This window comes from Chroicocephalus ridibundus, chromosome 9, assembly GCF_963924245.1.
Source record: "Chroicocephalus ridibundus chromosome 9, bChrRid1.1, whole genome shotgun sequence".
NCBI lineage: Eukaryota > Metazoa > Chordata > Aves > Charadriiformes > Laridae > Chroicocephalus > Chroicocephalus ridibundus.
In genome coordinates this window covers 46,257,353-46,275,039 of record NC_086292.1, presented here as the reverse complement: position 1 = coordinate 46,275,039, position 17,687 = coordinate 46,257,353, and the positions used below count along the sequence as shown (strand labels likewise).

Genomic DNA, 17,687 nt, shown 5'->3' with positions numbered 1-17,687 from the left:
TCTTCGGTTGCTTTGCAGATGCAAACTTTCCTCGGTCACTCTCTTAAACTTACTGTCCTCATTTTGCACTGCAGTTCCTATTATAATTCCAGCTCTAACGAGCAACCCCATTTCAGTTCTGCCTCTCTTATGCCTGTATTCTCAACTGGTTGGAAACCTCATAACTTGCAAGATATCAGCATTTTATATTGAAATGTTAAACATGTTGAACCAGTTCAGAAGTAGGCATCTTTCCAGTGATGCAGCTTCAATTTCAAACGTTAATAAAAATTCCTAACATTGAACTCGATTTGGGACTGGACGGCTCACAGGCTTGATTATGTGATATACTGTCTCCCACTTCTAAGTTGCTGGTTCAAATCCAGCCCAAGTCAGTAGCTGCTGAGAACTGTTGACGTACATTCTCTGCTTAGTGACCTATATTGATTTGAGTTTAATGGCCGTGTTTAATGTTCTCAGCTGTCAGCCACACACCCTGTATAACCTCCTTCCATACCAGCATCTTCCTTTGTGGTTGAGATTGGATGGACTATAGAGACGGGACTCCCTTCTCAACCATTCATGGAGACCCAATAGGAAGTGGGAAGAATTTTGTCCTTCAGTTATGTCCTTCATATAGATAAACAGAAGGCATTTGTGCCCACAGTGTGTCTTAATAGCAGCTTTCCTGGAGCACTGTCATCCTGCCCACACTGAAATGCCAGAGCAGATAAACTAACAGCTCCAGCTCCCCTTCTCCCTTCCCTCTTGCACTATGCGAGGATGTTGTCCGGTCAGCCCTCCCTTTGCGTTTATATTTCTCCAGTGGGGTTTAGAAAGAAATTAATTGTGGCTCTGCAGTTAATGCACTTAATGCCAGATTACCTCTGGGTGAGTCGTGGCAAGCTGGGTCACAGGGAATGACTTCTCCCATGTGCTCTTTTGAGAAGGTCACTAGTGACCTACCTTGCTGTGACATGTAGTTCCTGGTACTGCACATAGCTCTCAACAGTTCACTGTTGCCTTGCAGAAACAGAGCCTTTTAGAAAACATCTGCAGGCTAGGAGCCTCCTGTTATAAACACAGGTAGAGAAAACATGCTTCCCAGCAAAAAAAGATCAGCTAAGAATGTAAATACTTTAGTGGCCCCACTGAGCTTTTCACTTAGAGCGAGAGATCACTGCCTTCTGCTGTCCCTCTCTGTATTTGGGACATTGCTGTAGCAGGCCCTTTGCTCAAATCTTTGAGTCCATGCTGGTCTGCAGGGCAAGTGGCCCCAGGGAGCATTTTTTAAAGTCTTGCCAAGCTTACACGTTGCAGGAGTTTGTGAGTTGGTTCTTCAGGAAAAGAAAGACTCTCCTTTGGATTTCTCTGTCTGTAGAAGTGAGAGACAAACCACTGTCCTCATTTCTTTCTCGGTAGCTGGACAGCCTCGCTGCTCTTTGGAGAAATGGTGACTTTGAGGTTAGTGCCAATTGTGCAGAGAGCAATCGATTGTGTGCTGTGCAGAAGTTTAATAAGCAGCTGGGGTGACAGCCAGGTCGTCTTGGGTAGGCTTGCTAGTCCTAAGTGTCACTCCTTTCTAAAGTGAACTGGCGTTTGACTCATCCTCAATTACTTGCAGACAAATGGAATGGTTTGGCTCTCATGGGAGGCTATGGAGAAGCTCTTATTAACAGCCAGCTGAAGTACTTATTTGAAACAGAGGGATTGTAGAAGCTCACGGTGTTTCCACTTCTGGGTGTGGTTTTTTTGTGCTTCCCTTCTGCATAATTTTTTCTTTCATTTGCCACCCTCTTTCTGCCCTTTTCCGAGGAAAAGCCCTTCTTTTACTGTTAATAGTATTTTCTATCAAACTTGCCTTTTGCCCCTACTTCATCATCTCTCCCCACCAGAGGGGGAGTGCACAATAATAATCCTGGGGATTTCTCAAGTGGTCTGTTACCAGCCACCATTACAGCTGTTGAAAAAATTTAAAACATCTCCTAAATCAGTTTCCCCCAGCCCTTGGCGTTATCCTTAAACTCAGATTCGGGGCTTTTAATAGGAAACCTATTGAGAGTCATAGTGGTTCTGATGGAGATTTGTATACATGACCTTAAGAACTTGGAGGTGCAACGCACAGTGCATTGAAGGCAGTAGGAGGCTTTCCACAGGCTTTGGTGCGCTTTGGCTCAGGCTTTTAAAGAATAACAGGAAACATTGGAAAAGGCACCAAGGGTAAACAGAGCAGTTTAGTTACATTAACTGTCTAGAGGAGAAGCTCCACTAATGACTGAAACAAACAAAGCAAGTGCATTTATTTAGCATTGCTGTGAGAAAACAAATGGCTGTTAATTGTATTTAGCTAAAAAGGGTTACACAAGAAATTGGCCTGCTCAGGCCCAGAGTGTAATTCTGGCGTCCTGACGCAGTTCTAATTGCTGCACAGACTCCGACGGAGAATAGCGTCCTGGAAAGGAGCACAGACTTCAGAAAGGCCAGGGCACTGAGAGACTGCATGCTATTTTTTATTGATAGCAATCCTACTTTAAAGTCTTGTTCTACAAAAAAAACAGCATCAAAGAGATCTGTTGTTGCTGCCTCCCTGCGATTCCTGATAAAATTTGCCTTGCTGTGATTATGTTAACGGTCAGAACTCAAACTGGTCAGTCAGCTTGTTTCTGGACTCACATATGATGAGCAACAATAAATATGCTGCAGGACTCCTTCGGTGACGCCCTAGTGCCTTTGACTGATAACTAATGCATTATTTATATTAGAAAAGAAGCTGGAGTGTGAAACCAGAGTCCCGTTGTGCTTACTCTGAATAAACATAGAATGAAAGGAGTTTAAGGGCTGACAGTCTAAGCTGTTCTTGCTTGCCTTTGTGGAATCTCATTGTCTTCAGGAGGAGAATGTGATGAACCGAAGGCTGAAATCTGCCCTGTGCTTAGAATGGAGATAGTGACTGTGGTAGTAACAGCACAAAGTGAAATCAAGTCCTGCTCATCTGTAATGGCTCTGCTGGCTTTTGTGGTGTAAAAGATAACATGCAGCACGTGTTCACTGCTGCTGATAAAATGGATAGTCATGACTCGGTGAGCACTGAGGACAGTGGGTTTGCAGGGTAATGTAGTGCCATTTTGACATTGCTGCTTCTAATCTAAGAGCCATTCTTATCGGCTCTTTTTTCAAGATCTGTTCATGTAAGAATAGAACTCCTTCCCATGGCAGAATATTTCAAGAGACTGATTATCTGCTTCTAATTCCATGTGAACTTCTGAATAGCAGGTAAGATTAGATGATCACAAAGAAAATGCAAAGTACTGAATCAGCGCTTGCACTGCTGTTTAGTACAAACACATAATGCTCTGTCTGATTTATTTCTGTTAAAAGGAAGGGGACTATTCATTAGTGAAAAGAATCAGCGTGGCATTACGTTTACTATGTGTTTAGGAAAAACTGATCCCTTTGATGTAGCTGGAGACCCTTGAACTTCAGAAAAGAATGTGTTAGCATGCGAGGGTATGCCTTAGTCCTGCAGGTCATTTAATCCTTTCCTCAAGTGAGTCATTGTGAGGTAAAGTAGATGCTGGGAAAAGTCCTGTACTGCCAATTAAAACAGGCTCCAAAGGTGTTGCTGGTTTCATTCTACCAGAAACTCATCACAGAGAGGCCCGTAGAGGTTGCTTATGTACCTTGAGGCCAGATCCCAGGCTAATATAAACTGGCACCATTCTTTTGACTTAGCAGAGCTTCTTTGCTTTATACCAATAGCTCAGGCTCAATTCCTTTATACTTATGACTTTTTAAAGTATTTCTGTTAAGAAATCAGGAATGATTCAGAAAGGTGTTGGTTTCCACACATGTAAGAATTGGACGAATTTCAGAAGAAGCCTGTAAATAACTCTGAGATATGAATTCTGACTCAGTCTTTATAGAGAATACATTCTATCTGCCTCAAACACCCCTGCAAAATCAAAGCTGAGTAATGAAAGTTAGCCTCAGCATTTCTCCTAGGCAGACATCTTTCATGAGGTCAGGTTTAAAATAAAGTTAAGGACAGGAATGTACTAATTGGTAACCGTTCCCCTTGGTGTTTGCCGACAAAAAAATCCCACTTTCAAGAAATTTAACAAAGAGTAAATGAAGTAAATCAGAAAGCTAAGGTATTTCTTAATTAACAGCTCTAGACCAAACACTTGTCTTCTGTGGAAGAGATAAAATCAGGGAGCCTAAAACACTTGGAAAGTCAAGAAGATGGTTTGTTTTCACCCTTTTCAAGTGGAACAGCTGAGGTGCCGACCAGGAGGCCGTTTAGGAAGGTGCCGGAATGGGGGGGCTGCCAAGTCCTGTCCCACAGAAGCCCTGACAGAGTGGAAACCCGAAGGACTCAACTTTGAGCCTCAGCACTGTGGCAGTCACAAGGGAGGCAAGCTGGAGGAAACTGGGGAACCCTGCCTTGTTTCCATTAGGGAAGTTAACGCGCTAGCTGCATGCCCACAAGCCTTCTAAACTGGCATTTTTGGGCAAACTTTCCTCTGGAAGATTTCCAGCAAGCTCACATACTTTGGCTTCGTGGTACTTAGCCCTTCCTTTCCCGACTTTTAGGAATATGAACTTTAGATGGGCTTATTTGCATTGGAGGAATACTGCTGGAACTTTCTTCCTAGCATGTGAAGTTTTCTCTGTGTGTAGAAACAACATGGGTAAAATATTTGGAGTGAAATCCAGGCTCCATTGAAGTCAGTGGCAAAACTCCCATTCACTTCAGTGGAGCAGGAATTTCACTCTTTACTGTTTTGAAGTTAGAGTTACTAATAGACTGTTAAATTATTCCTGCGTGCATCAAACAAAATGTGCCTGATTTTAATGTTTGTGCTGTGCTCAAAACCCACAAATGTTTAAAAACAAGAATAACTAGGAACTTCTGAGTCTAAAAATTATGTTAAATGTAGTTTTGCTAGAAATAATAATGTCCCTGGAGATAAACCTAAAATAATAGACTCCACCGTATAATCTTCACTTTAAGCTAAAAATAGCATAGATGGTGGTTTAATCTAAGCCATAATTATCAAACTGCTGAAGTCGGTTTTGGTTCATTGCAACTAGAAATGTATGTCGTGTTTAGGCTTTGAACAGTTGAGTCCCAAAACTGGAGAAAAGCAAAGCCAAGAGCATAGTCAGAAAGCAAACAGGAGCCTCTGGTTTGTAGAGAAATAGCATGGATTAAAGAGTGTGACACCATATTTAAAAGGACTGCTCCTGGCTTGCTCCGTCCAGCCAGCTGGAGACCTGGTGAGTTCCTACTAATGTGTGTTTTCAGCCCCTAATTGGTGACTGTGATTTTGCTAGAGAGTGACACTGGCCATATTGAGGCATCTTTTGTCTGAAAGCCATTTTCCATTTCACAGTGGAATGGAAGGAAGAAAGTTAATGTGTCAAAATGTTATTATTCTGTATGATTAAAAAATTATTTTAATGATCATTTCAAAGTAGGAGGGGAAACCCTTAATTCACTTTTGTTGCCAGGCAGCATGGTGCAAAGGGCTGAGTGTAGGACTGCCGGTCAGGACTTCTGACATTTCACTGATGTAGCAGGTGAACTTGGTCACATCAGCTATCCCATCTTTGCCACCATGAAGGCTCTTCACAAAGGCTTAACCTCCAGCAGAGGAGTATCACCTTCCTATAGTGGCAACAGAGATTTATTCTGAACAGTGATTTACTGTAGCAGCCCAGCGGTAGAGATTCCACTAATGATAGAAGGGTCCTGAGTGGAAGCTGGATGGAGGTTAAAGTAATACTTCTCTATTTCTGAATACTTTTTGAAATCCTCACTGAATGTGTTTGAATTCTTCCATGTATGTTTATACTACACAATCTGCTGTTTGTTTAGATGGTTTGTTTTGCTGAGTAGGTCACATTCTGTTCTGGCTGAGACTGGCATGGGACAGTCTTGGTGCTTGTTTGGACAGTGCGTGCAGAAATGAAGGCTTGATTGTGCCGCGGGCTCCTCTCTGAGCATTGCTGTTACAGAGTCATAGACTCATGTAGGTTGGAAGGGCCACTGAAGGTCATCTGGTCCAACCCACCACTCAAAGATGGATCAGCTTCAAAGTTACATGAGACAGAGATTGTACAATACCACAAATCTAGAGAAATGTTTTTCCTAACGGTAGAGATATTCCAAATTCACACTGGCACAACAACAAAATTCGCCCATCTCTAGTATTAATTTGTTGACCATTCTCTTAGTGTGATTATAGGGACCATATCCACTAGATTTGGGAAAGCAGTCAAAAATTTTCAATAAATACTAGCTTTGATATTCTCGCAGGTATCCTTCAGCTGTGCTACATCTTGTCTCCAAGTTCACTTCTCATGAACCCTCAAATAGTTACATTTCCTGTCAGGAAAGTCCGTAAACATTTAAAAGTTTAAAACACAGAAATACTAGAACCTTTGTGAAATTAAGGAAAAGGATAAATTAAAGGAACCTGTAGTTTATTCGTGAAGCAGGTGCCCAGAGCAGTAGGTGAATGATTCTGTGTTATATGTGCAACCTGTTTTAGACTTGTTAATTGCTAAGACTGTCGTTACTATGTCCAATTGGAAATGAGAAACCCACATTGTAACTTGATAGATTTTTTTGTCTTGTTTTGTTTTAATCAAACAGCATGGGAATGAGCCATGATGATGATCATCAGCCCTGCGCAGGGAGGTCTCATATTATGTCTGGAGAATGGGTGAAGGGCAGGAACCCAAGTGACCTTTCCTGGTCTTCATGCAGCCGCGATGACCTTGAAAACTTCCTAAAGTAAGGATTGTGCTGATTAACAAAAATCCTATCAGGCAAGAATCCAATGCGTTATTTGAAAGTGAAAGTCTAAACAATTTTCCATAAAAAGAAAAAAAGAAAAGTGTGTGCATGTGTCATTAGGGTGTGCAAGTTTGAATCTGTCTCCATTACGGTAGCCCCTTTGAAACTGAGGTTTGCAGAGAGGTATAAGAATTATATGCAGTTGTCAATGTACTAATAGTTTCTTAAAAACAATCCCGGATCACTTTCATTTTACAAAAAATGCCCTTCATATTTGCACTGACAAAAATCTGTGGTTAGGTGGCCTGAAAAAATCTCTGCTGCCAGCTTTGTGCTGTGGCTTTTACTGTCATTCTTGTTATTAAATAACTTTTATTTTATGGAAACTTTACTTTGCCTGGAGGTAATTCTCATTCCTCAGTGAGCGTTGGTCTTAAACAGTTCACTACAAATTTCTTTCCCAATGCATCCATATTTCAGTTCATCATATTCAACAGCTGAGGAAGGATTTCTATCCTGCTGCTTGTTAACTCTCATGTACTATAGCAAGCACTAGAATTGTCTGAACTCTGTAATTGTGATCTTAAACCTACAGTGCAGCTCTCTGACAAACAGCGTCTGGCACAGTGGCCGGTGCTTTTGTTGTTAGGAATGGGTTCACTGTGGAAAATTTCCCACTCTGGGGATTAGAGGTGGGAGAGAAAGGAAAATAATAAAAGAAATGGGGGTATCTGCTGTTACTGTAAAGGCATGAAGTTGAAAAAGAAGTTGTGTCTGAGCTCACTCTGGTCCCTTATAGAGGGGAGATGACAAAGTGATATTCCAGTTTGTAAAAGGTTGTTGTGAAGGCAAAGGGAAAAATCTTTCCTTCATGTCTGTGATGGATAACAAAAGAAGTCAAGTGGTTAAAATTCAGCTAGGGGGATTCAGGTGAGCCATGATAGAAGACTTTCTAGTAGTCATTGTAAGGCTTATGAAGCTTTGGACGAGATATTCTGAGGGCAGAATTGAGACTCCATCAGATTTTTAGCAGTAATTTAGGCGAATGTTTAACCCAGAATGATGCGAACATAGCTGGTTCTGCCTTGAGGCCTGGGGCCAGTGGTGAGTTCCCAAGGGCATTCCTATCCATAGTTTTCAATGATTTAGAAGGCTTCCAGACATATACTGTGAAAAGTCACCACCATTTCAGGTGAGGTCGTCAGATTCCCTGTTAAAGAGAGGACGACAGCTTTTCTGCAGCAGTGATCTAACACTCCAGTTCAAAGGTGCTTTCCCATAAAGGCGTATTTAATTCTTACACTCCACAGGTCCAAGGTCAGCACCTGCTTGCTGGTAACAGACCCCCGAAGCCAATACGCAGTGCGGCTCCCTCACAAGCTGCCTGGAATGCACTACAGCGCTGATGAACAGTGCCAGATACTTTTTGGGACCAATGCTACATTCTGTAAGAATATGGAGGTAAGAACTCGTGGGGTGTACCTGGAAACAAGGTGGGAAGTGGAAATAAAGCTGTCAAGTACTGGGGAAGAAAAGGACTCTGTACTTTCCTCAGAACTATTTAATGGGATTTTCAGTGTGTTTGCTACTACTGGTACAAAACCAGTAGTCAAACTCCCATTGACTTTCATGTCAACAGCACATTCTTACGCAGTCCTCCTTCCTTCCCCGCACTGGTTGTATTAATCTCCTAGAGCAGACCCAGGAAAACTTTTGTTTGTACTTGGTCTTAATTTACAGACAGTTCCCTTTTGACTCTGTTTTGCTGAAGTACTCGGTAGAGATTGTTTTGCTGGCAGTTCAGCTGAGGTCAAAAGTCTCTTCTCACAAGAGTTCTTGCCTACTTCCACAGAGTCGGCTTAGATGACTGGATCTTTCAGTAGCCCTCACCTTCAGACCGCTACAGTGTTCTTAGGAGCTGACTGTAACTCTGTGCCAAGGAATTATTAATGACTGCTTGTTTGATTAGGCCGTTTAGAGATTTGTGCAGAATTAGGCCCCTTCCTGTGTGTTTTCTAAGCAGCATGATGTTTAGTCAGGATGTGGGTGCAACATGGCTTATATCACATGGTTGGTTGGCAAAATGCAAACACTGATTTTTGGTGTCTCTAAAAGTAGGCCGTATTTGAGATGAGGCTGTCTAACTTGTCCTCTGGAATTTAGGTAGCTAAACTTTTCCTAAGGTCTTGTATATAATTAGATGTCTTCATTCTGACCAGAGCTTTTCTGCATCGCACTTTAGATAGGGACTGGAGAAATATTTACTTCCAGCGTGGCCTTGGAGGTATTCAGGAGAAAGTAATGAAGCACTGTGTCCTGTCACCAGCACCAGCTGGCAGCATTCTGTCCTGTATAGACGAGCATGAAGCAGGCAGGTTTCTTGCTGTCATTAACTAACCATTTGTATGTTTTAGATGCCTCTTATTCCCATTTAGAACAGTCTTGGGATCTTAAATCAGTGTTAACAAAGAAAATAATACTTAGTGATAACTGAGGTCTCTAAGTGCCAAATTACTAAAGCTCTTGAACACATGCAAGTCCTGGAAACATGCTCTTAATTTAACATTTGCTGTTTTATTTATTTTGGATTTGGAAACTAGCTAATATAAATCAATAAGAAAAGAATCTGGGTAGGTTGTATTTTCCAGCTCCGTCAAGAAAATGCAGACCACCAGGACTACTGTACTGGAAGCAAAGTGTTAGAATATAGGTCCGTAAAGAAAACCCCACATCTACCCGGGATGATTCAAGTTCTTCCACTTGTGTGGGTGTCACCCAGTCTGACTGGTGTTGGAATAGCTATTTGCTATTTCCCCTGTTGCAATAAAAAACGTTTTGTTTCTGGATGGTCCAGTGTCTAATGAGAATGTCAGCCTATCGGTAGGTGGTCAGCATTTCTCATGCGGAAAGTGCATGTCCAGTCTGGAATTGCTTCAGGGACAAGTTGCTTGCCAGAATAACAAGCCAAGAAGCCCTGTCCTTCTCTGTAAGATACAGACAGCAGGTGGTTGTGGCTCCCAAGATTTGTCACCGGTCTTATTTTTTGACATCTTTACAACACAATGAAAACTGTCCTCTTTCCCTTCTTCGTTCCTTTAGTGTATCCCAAAGAAAAGCATATTTCGTAAGGACTTTGGTACTTTCTAATGAAAAGCCTTGTAGAACTTCAGCAGATTAAAAGCAGTTTGCAATCATTTATTTAGAAATATTTCTGTTACAGACATCCGTTAAGAGTTAGTATTCACACTGTGAAGCTTTGGATCAATTATGTCACATGCCATTAATTTAAGTAAATATTTGCATCCTGCTACACTACTCCGAATTGGTGTTTGAAGGCTATGGAAAGAAATTCTTTACAGGAAATGATCAGCTTTAATTTTTAAACCTTCAAAGTTTTTGTTCTTTTCACCTTTGCGTTTCTCATGCTTCATCTGCAGAATACTTGTATCCTAAGTCTCAAAGCTGTCTACAAAAATATGAACCAAAAAAAATTGGCACTAGTCATTGGCATTAGCTGTAGAAATTATTGGCAAATATAGCCGTCTCCTCTTTTAGCCAATGGTAATGTGGTATTTTTAATTCAATAAAGTATTAAAAAAATCCAAATGTAAAAGTAATAAACATTTGACAGTAAATATTTGTTACGAAAAGGAAATAAACTTCAGGAAATGAGCCTGCTCAATCTTTTTATGATTACGTATGTCTACTGTCTATTTTCTTATTTAATAAAAGAGTTACATTATAACATTTCATTGGAGATAGTTGAGCTACATAGTTATGTCAGGCAAACTAGAGGACCTATATTCAAAAATGCCACATAATCTGATTGTAGAGTGAATTTCAGAGATTAGATGAATCCAAAATTTCGACATTTTTGAGAAACTGCAGAGACTTTCTGTGCAGTAAACCCTTTCCCTTAAAGGCATCGAGGCTCAAATTATAAAAGGAATGTAATCTGCTTTGCCGTCAGAGAGAGTCAGGTGCCTAAATGCTTGGCAGTGTTTGTCCCTCAGACACTGGTCTAACCAGATAGTTAATCCGTGGATATTCAACCTTATCCAGACCTTTCAGGTTGAATCTCCGAAATTATTCTTCCATGTTTGTTTTTAATGATAACTCAGATGCCCTAGTACAAAATAGTAGCCCTCAGAATGATAAGGTTGCCAAACCAGCTATCCTGCAGCTACTGTGCTCCGAATTTGCAGAACAAAAATGAAAACATATGAGGTAGCCTCAGCTTTACATAGACTATACTTCTTGACATTCCTTTTTAACTTGCTCGGACACTGCACCTATGTTTTAATGTACTGAAATTTTAAAAAATGAACTAATTAACAGCAGAAGTATACAATAATCACCTTAGTCATAGCCTATTGTTGGTAATCTATGATCTCCAAGATGTATCATTTAGGATCTGGTTCTGTAACATCCGTGATAGGTAAGATTTACTGGTGCGTGCCACCTGTTTGAGGAGCTGTGGAATCAGGCTTTTGGACTGGATGCTTGTTAGGCAGGGAATAATCAATTTCTATTCGTTTGAAAAGCACCATTTCTATTATGATACTGTATGTATAATAAATGGCAAGATTACCTGCCAGCCCCTTGAGGGAATGCAAGTCCATTTTGGTGTGTGCCCTGCTCGTAGTTTACTGGCTTGAGATACGTCAAGGTGGCTGGGTTTGGATTAACTTTAAGCTGAGTATTAGATGGGTGAGCCCTTCCTCATCATCAGGAAAGTACATGTTTTCATGGCTCTGTGGAAGAATTAGTTTTGATCCAAGGAACTGAATAAGAAAATAGAAGTTGGGCAGTTCTCAAGTGAGATGATTTCATACGTGCTAATGAGTATCTCAAGACCCTTCAGTAGTTCCCCCTTCATATCTAAGTTACATAGTTTTCTGCAGTAATATGTCAAGGGATCAAAAGTGCTTTCACATGGTGCTTTCTGTTGATCTTTTCCATTGCAAGTGTTGGCATTGTCTGATCAATGAGAAGCTTATCTAGCAGGACATACAAATGTGCTTCTACCATACCAGCCGTGCTGCCTGTTCTTACGTGGGACATGGTACAGTCATGCCCCTTGCAGGGCTAGAAGAGCTTTTGGCCCGCCTAAGAGTTTGCGCCGTGATCTTTATTTTGAGGGAGATAAGTTACTTTTGGTAGAAATTAAATAGGTGTCAGTATCATGCACAAACTCAGAACAAAATCATGGTATGAGTTGCGGAAAAAACTGAACAGCAACGCACATTAGACACTGCATAGTGCATTATCAGCGTGCCCCAAACACAGAGATCTTTTGGGATTCTGGTTGCAAAGTGTTGACGTGAGTCCAGGGCTAACATGGTAGGTTGTGCAAATTACTGGAAATTGAACCTGTCTGACCTCTGTTCTTCGATCCACACTGCTCTATGAATCAAGTCTTGTGAATTCATTTGACCCCTACATGAGAGGAAGCAAAAAGCTTCAACCCCACTGAAGCGATGAAGACTTCTGCAGAGAGCAGACTTTAACTCTTTGCTGTCCCCTTTATTTAGCAGTGCTGTCAGTGAGAGGAAAAGCACACAGATGGTTTATGCGGAATCTCTCACAGAGCAGAGATGGTGCTTCTCCACGAGAAATGCCTAAAAACACATTATTCATAATCTCACACGAAAATATACTGTGTGTTTAATCAGAGCACTGGGTTTATTTTTCAGACTGGCATGCCTACTAACAGAGGCTTTTGCACTGCAATTATATTTATGGAAAAAAATGTGATTTCTATCTCTTGTATCCAGTGTTTGGCTTTTTGTTTTATATGCCTTTTGGCTTATTTATTATTAACACATTTTTGCGGGTTTTTACATAACCATTATCTTTCAGTCTTGTTTTGAGTCAAAACTGTGCTTAGGCTAAAATGGCATGTGGAAAGAGATTAGCGTTGCTACACAGAGATTTTTTTCTGAAAAAGGGACACTGTCAACTGGGATGTAACTGGGAATGTGAATTTTGACATGACACTGTTTTTAGAAAAATTAAAACAGCTAGAATTGGCTCTACTGTTTATTCTTAAGTTCAAGTCGTTTTTTAACAAATACATTTATCTCCCAGTATCTACGAGCCACGGAGCAGCAGCACAGAACAAGGGAGAAAAGTTGATTGTAAGCCAAAGGAGACTGACTGTATTTCTGGGCTAAAATAGAAAAGGAGAGGAACCAAAAAACAAAATAAAGGAAGAGCAACAATTGTAGTAATCAAATGGATTTTACATATCCTTTCAGTTTTCATATTTGATGGTATGGTCGTGAATATAATTAAGCAATTGTGGGTCTCTCTGTGGTCTTGATCTTGCAAAGAGACTGGTGGAGTGGACTCTTGGACTCCATGCATGGGAATCAATGGGCCTCTGTCTGTTTTTCCTTTGCAGAGTCATTGGCAAGATCCAGACAATGATAGTAAGCCCTATTATTTAGTAATGTATAGAATATTTACAAGAACATGGTAATTAGGTTGGGAGCTGATTTATCCTGAAAATAATAGGTTGCATTGTCATTTTCTGTACAACCAAGGACTTTGTCTACATAATTTTCCATTACACACTCTAGCTTCTGTGTAAATATAATAATAATAAATCTGGAAAAGGATGGGTTTGGTTTTCTTGACTCTTGCAGGACAGAAGCCTGGCAATTCTAAAAGAAAATGAGAAGATTTTCTTTTTTAGAAGTAAAGGTAACAATTTACTTAATTGCCATACTAGATTTTATAGCTTTCCTAATGTAGGTTGTTAAAATTCAGACTATTTTCACGTTGCCTGTTTCACATGAAACTGAAGTGTCCTATTTCACTGCTGCTGTATGTTGCAAAAAGACCTTTTTCTCTTTATTTTCAGTGGAAATACTTTTTGTTTAAGAGAGAGAAAGAAAGAGAGAGAAGCAGAGTTCCTGCCTGGGCAGCACAGCCCAGTTTACAATTATTGGAATGCTTCAGAAATTTTTGTACGTGTTTCAGTTTGGAAGATGGTCAAAACACATTCTGGTGCAGTGGTTTAAAGAAAAATAAAAAGAGAGAGGGGAACCAGAATAAAATTATAAAAATACAATGTGGAAATTTAAGAATATAAAAATAATAAACTCTTAAAAATAATAGAGAGTGCCTCTTAAGAATCAAGCACTTGAACTTGGAAATCCTACATTTCTTATTGAGACACAAGGGGAGGGAGAAAGAATTAGTGTAGCCTTGTGATGTGGCATCTACAGCTGAAGTCTGAACTTAACAAAATTAGCCAAAATGCGATTGAGTATCAGCCTGAAAATAGTGTATAACAAGCTTGAAGGGCATTCAGACCTCTCCCATTGGCCTTCTGGGAACTTCCCATCTGCAAAACACTTCAAGAGAAAACTCCCGTAATCTTCACAACCACATCTGAACAGTGTGTGTACGTATCTATATTTATTTTACTGTCCCTTCCTTCTCTTTTCCCACAGCCAAGAAACACAATCTGTGATTTCATTCTTTAAATTTCCATTTTTTTTTTAATGGACAGCACTGCCTGTTGTTTAAAAGATCAATACTTTCCTTATTCTGCAGTCAGGTGTTACGGCTCAAGGAGTTCACTGGAAGTTACTGAGTGAACGTTACTCTCACTGAAGACAATACGAGATCGATGTTGCAAAGTGCAAGGTCAGAATTTCAGGCTCTAAGTTGGAAACACGATATTAGGTGGAAGTGATCAGGTTGATTATGAAACTTGCCTGAAGCTCTTGCCCTTCCTTCATCATGGTCAGATATTTTCTCCTCAGCTAGATGATAGCATAATACTGTGAACTCATAAGCCTTTTCTTGGTGGGGGTACCTGTAGTGTGAACCTCAGAGCAGCACTTAACACACGGCGTGTGCAATACCATGCTAATATGGCTGCTCTGGTTGTGACATAGTTGATTAGCTGCAGCTCTTTTAAGCATACTGTGGGAGAAATCAGTAATAAGTCAAAGTACAAAATTTCTAACGTCTAATTCAAAGGAGTGACTCTGTTCAAGTGCCTTGTACTACGTCTCTACTTCTTCCAGGTTTGGCCATGTCAAGATAATTCCGTGATTTCTTCAACTGATGTAACATGTAGAGTGGAATTCTCTCATTTAAGATGCTGAAAACTGGGCTCAGCAAAACTGATGAGCACATACAGCAAGAAAGAATTCTGTGTTGGTAGGAAGGTGGATAAAGCCTGTCTTTTTCTACTTGAATTTCTGTGTCTATGAATCATAGACCCACAGGAGCTAGTTTCGTAAATGCCCTAAAGGCACTGAAAAGATTAGCATAGGCTGCTTTGCCACAAAATTACTTTGTGGTCTCATTAATACTATCTTTCCAATCTCTTTCTTTTGACTATTACTTTAATTCCAGGTATATAAAAAAAAATTAAACAGAACTGGTGCTTTGCAAAGAAATATTTCAGACAGTGGAGAAGGCATTTGTTTGCCTTGAGAGCACCGGAAATTGCTAAAACCAGAGACAGTGATTTTGTGTTTCATTTTTTGCTTCCCAATGTACAGTAGAAAAAAGTATTTCTATTCACTTGTGCCTTTTCTGGCAGTATGGGAGTCTGCCACTGCTCTTCTGGCAGGATCCGTTCTGGTTTATTGAGCTTCTTGTGACCAGCTTCATTACTAGCCCTTCATATTTGCATTTCTGTGCAGTGTCCCTGCCATTGCTGCTTTTGTCAGTTTTTCTTTCATCCCGATGCATGCTCAGGATCTTCAATCATGGCCTAAACTTTCAAATGAAATAATGGGTTTGAAGGTGTCCATTTTTTAGCATCTGATTTTGAGTCTCAGGGAAGCTGCGTGATTTTCCAGAAGCCCTGAGCTTCTACCAGCTTCGAAAGGTTGCTCTCCTTGAAGTGTTTCCAGTCAGGCATCTCAGTCTACTCTTCACTTCTCAAAATACTGGTTTCTTGTATCTGCCCCAGATTGGAACAATTTCCAGATACTGCGTTGCACATTTCTGGTATAAAAGTAATTAATTCCAATTTAACTTCCTCACAGGAAAGGGGTGAAGAGCTTGCAGTCGGCCAAACCCTTCTCAAAAGAAGAATTTTTATGTTTCTCTGTCTCTTACCATCTATCCTGCAGAGCCATTCATAGAGCCCTAGGAGCAGTTTTACTCCGAGAGACGATGGCACACTTGGCAAAAGATCCCTGCTGCATCCTCTCCAGAGAGGTCAGGGCTCATCTTCCTGTCTCTAAGTGTGTTGTGGGCAGCTCTTGAATAGCCTGGTTTTCCTTTTGCTAACATTGTCAAAACATGAGCGCTCTGGATTTTGCCAGTCCTTCGGCTTTCGTCTGCTGTTAGAAAGGCTATTTGACTGAAGATTATAACCAGTTAATTTATTTCAGACCGTAGACATCCAGATCTGTCTGTGGTGAGCCGTGTGTCATGGTAAGTTGGTGTTCTGGAAGCTGACAGAGATTTTGCCTTTCTCCCTGAAAGACAAAGGGGAAACATTCTTATGTTTTAACTGTAGATCACAAAAGCTGTTGGCGTCACTCCATATATAAAAGGGTACATTTCCTATGGGATCCTTGTGTTGGTAGTTGGAGTGGTGCAAATCAAGCCATCTTGCTCAGAGAACCAAACCCAGCGTGACACACTTCATGTTTGCTAGGGTCAGTTTGTTTTGTTTTCTCTGATACAGAACATTAACAAATCTCGGAAATGACTATGTTGAATTTTTTGTACTGTTCTCCAAGGAAAAGAGTAGCACCGGAAAGCAGTTAATTCTCAAGGACCATTTCCTTAAGAGTTCTTTAACTGTCAAGGGCCATTTCCTCAAGAGTTAAAACAATCTTGTTGCTTTTATACACTTGTGTCTGATGTTGGTGACTTTCCACCCACACAAGTTTTGATGAAGAGGTCGTTCATTGAACTAATAAAGTGAAAAAACTAATATAAAGGGGAATGAACTCTAAATTTGTTTATTGGCTCCAAGAAGGCAGGTTAGTGGTCCATCCAAAAAGCATAATGTGCACGTATGTTTCTGCATGTTCTGAAGAAACAAGGTGATCACCAGGTAGTGAAAATAGGGAAATGTTTTTAAGAAAGCTTTTCTACTTGGATCTAAGAAGATTATATGATTTGGGTTTTGTAATACAGTCTGAGATACTTTCTGTCCAACAGTAAAGAGATCCATTCTACATTGTCATTAATGAATAAAATTACACATTATGAATTTGTGGGATTGTTGCCCAGTTTTGTTAAAATGAGAAGTTAGTGGATATTGACCATTGCCTGAATATTCTAGGACAGCCCTTGTGATTCTTTATCAAGCCTTCCCTTGACTTTTGGATCCGGTCTGTCGTTTGGACAGATGGACAGATACTTCCACTACTGGACCTACCACTTGTTCCTTGGAATATCAGCTCTAGAGAAAGGTCAGCAGCTGGCCACCGCTACGTGTATCCAAGCTTCACAGTTATCTCGTCTGGGGCAGCACATGGCTCCTTTTCAAAAATGCCTTCCAATTTTACAGGATTCTGATTTTGAGCACTTTTCATCTAGTTTTCGACAGCAAGAAGCTCCATCTAATAGCAGTGGCAAACTTGTGATCCAGTCAAGACTGTCAGTTATGTACCCAAAATTGAAGGCAGTGACAGTGTAGAAATTGGAGTCGTTTTTTCTCACCTTGTTGTGTAAATTCCTCCTCAGAAGCATGCTATGAGGCTTCAAGAACATTTACGTAGTGTTTTGAACAGGAAAGCGTGTGTAAATTGTGTGTTTATTGTACTTAAGCGGTGTTAATGAGGATTATGTTTATAAGCACGTTTTCTCTCACGGTTAGCTATATGCCAAGCCAAAACCTTGGCAAAAAAAAAGAGATCTGATACTTCATTGAAAGCCAGCCTATTTATAAGCATGCCTGCGTGTTATG

The 17,687-nt window shown here is 40.5% G+C and overlaps 1 protein-coding gene across 1 annotated transcript in view; it reads left to right on the top strand.

Moving 5' to 3' along the window:
- Positions 1-17,687, top strand: part of ADAMTS17 (ADAM metallopeptidase with thrombospondin type 1 motif 17) — a 191,410-nt gene that overhangs the window by 87,042 nt on the left and 86,681 nt on the right. The window contains exons 9-10 of the mRNA XM_063347091.1: positions 6,641-6,781; positions 8,095-8,245. Coding sequence (XP_063203161.1) covers positions 6,641-6,781; positions 8,095-8,245 — 292 coding nt within the window. The remainder of the gene's footprint in view (positions 1-6,640; positions 6,782-8,094; positions 8,246-17,687) is intronic.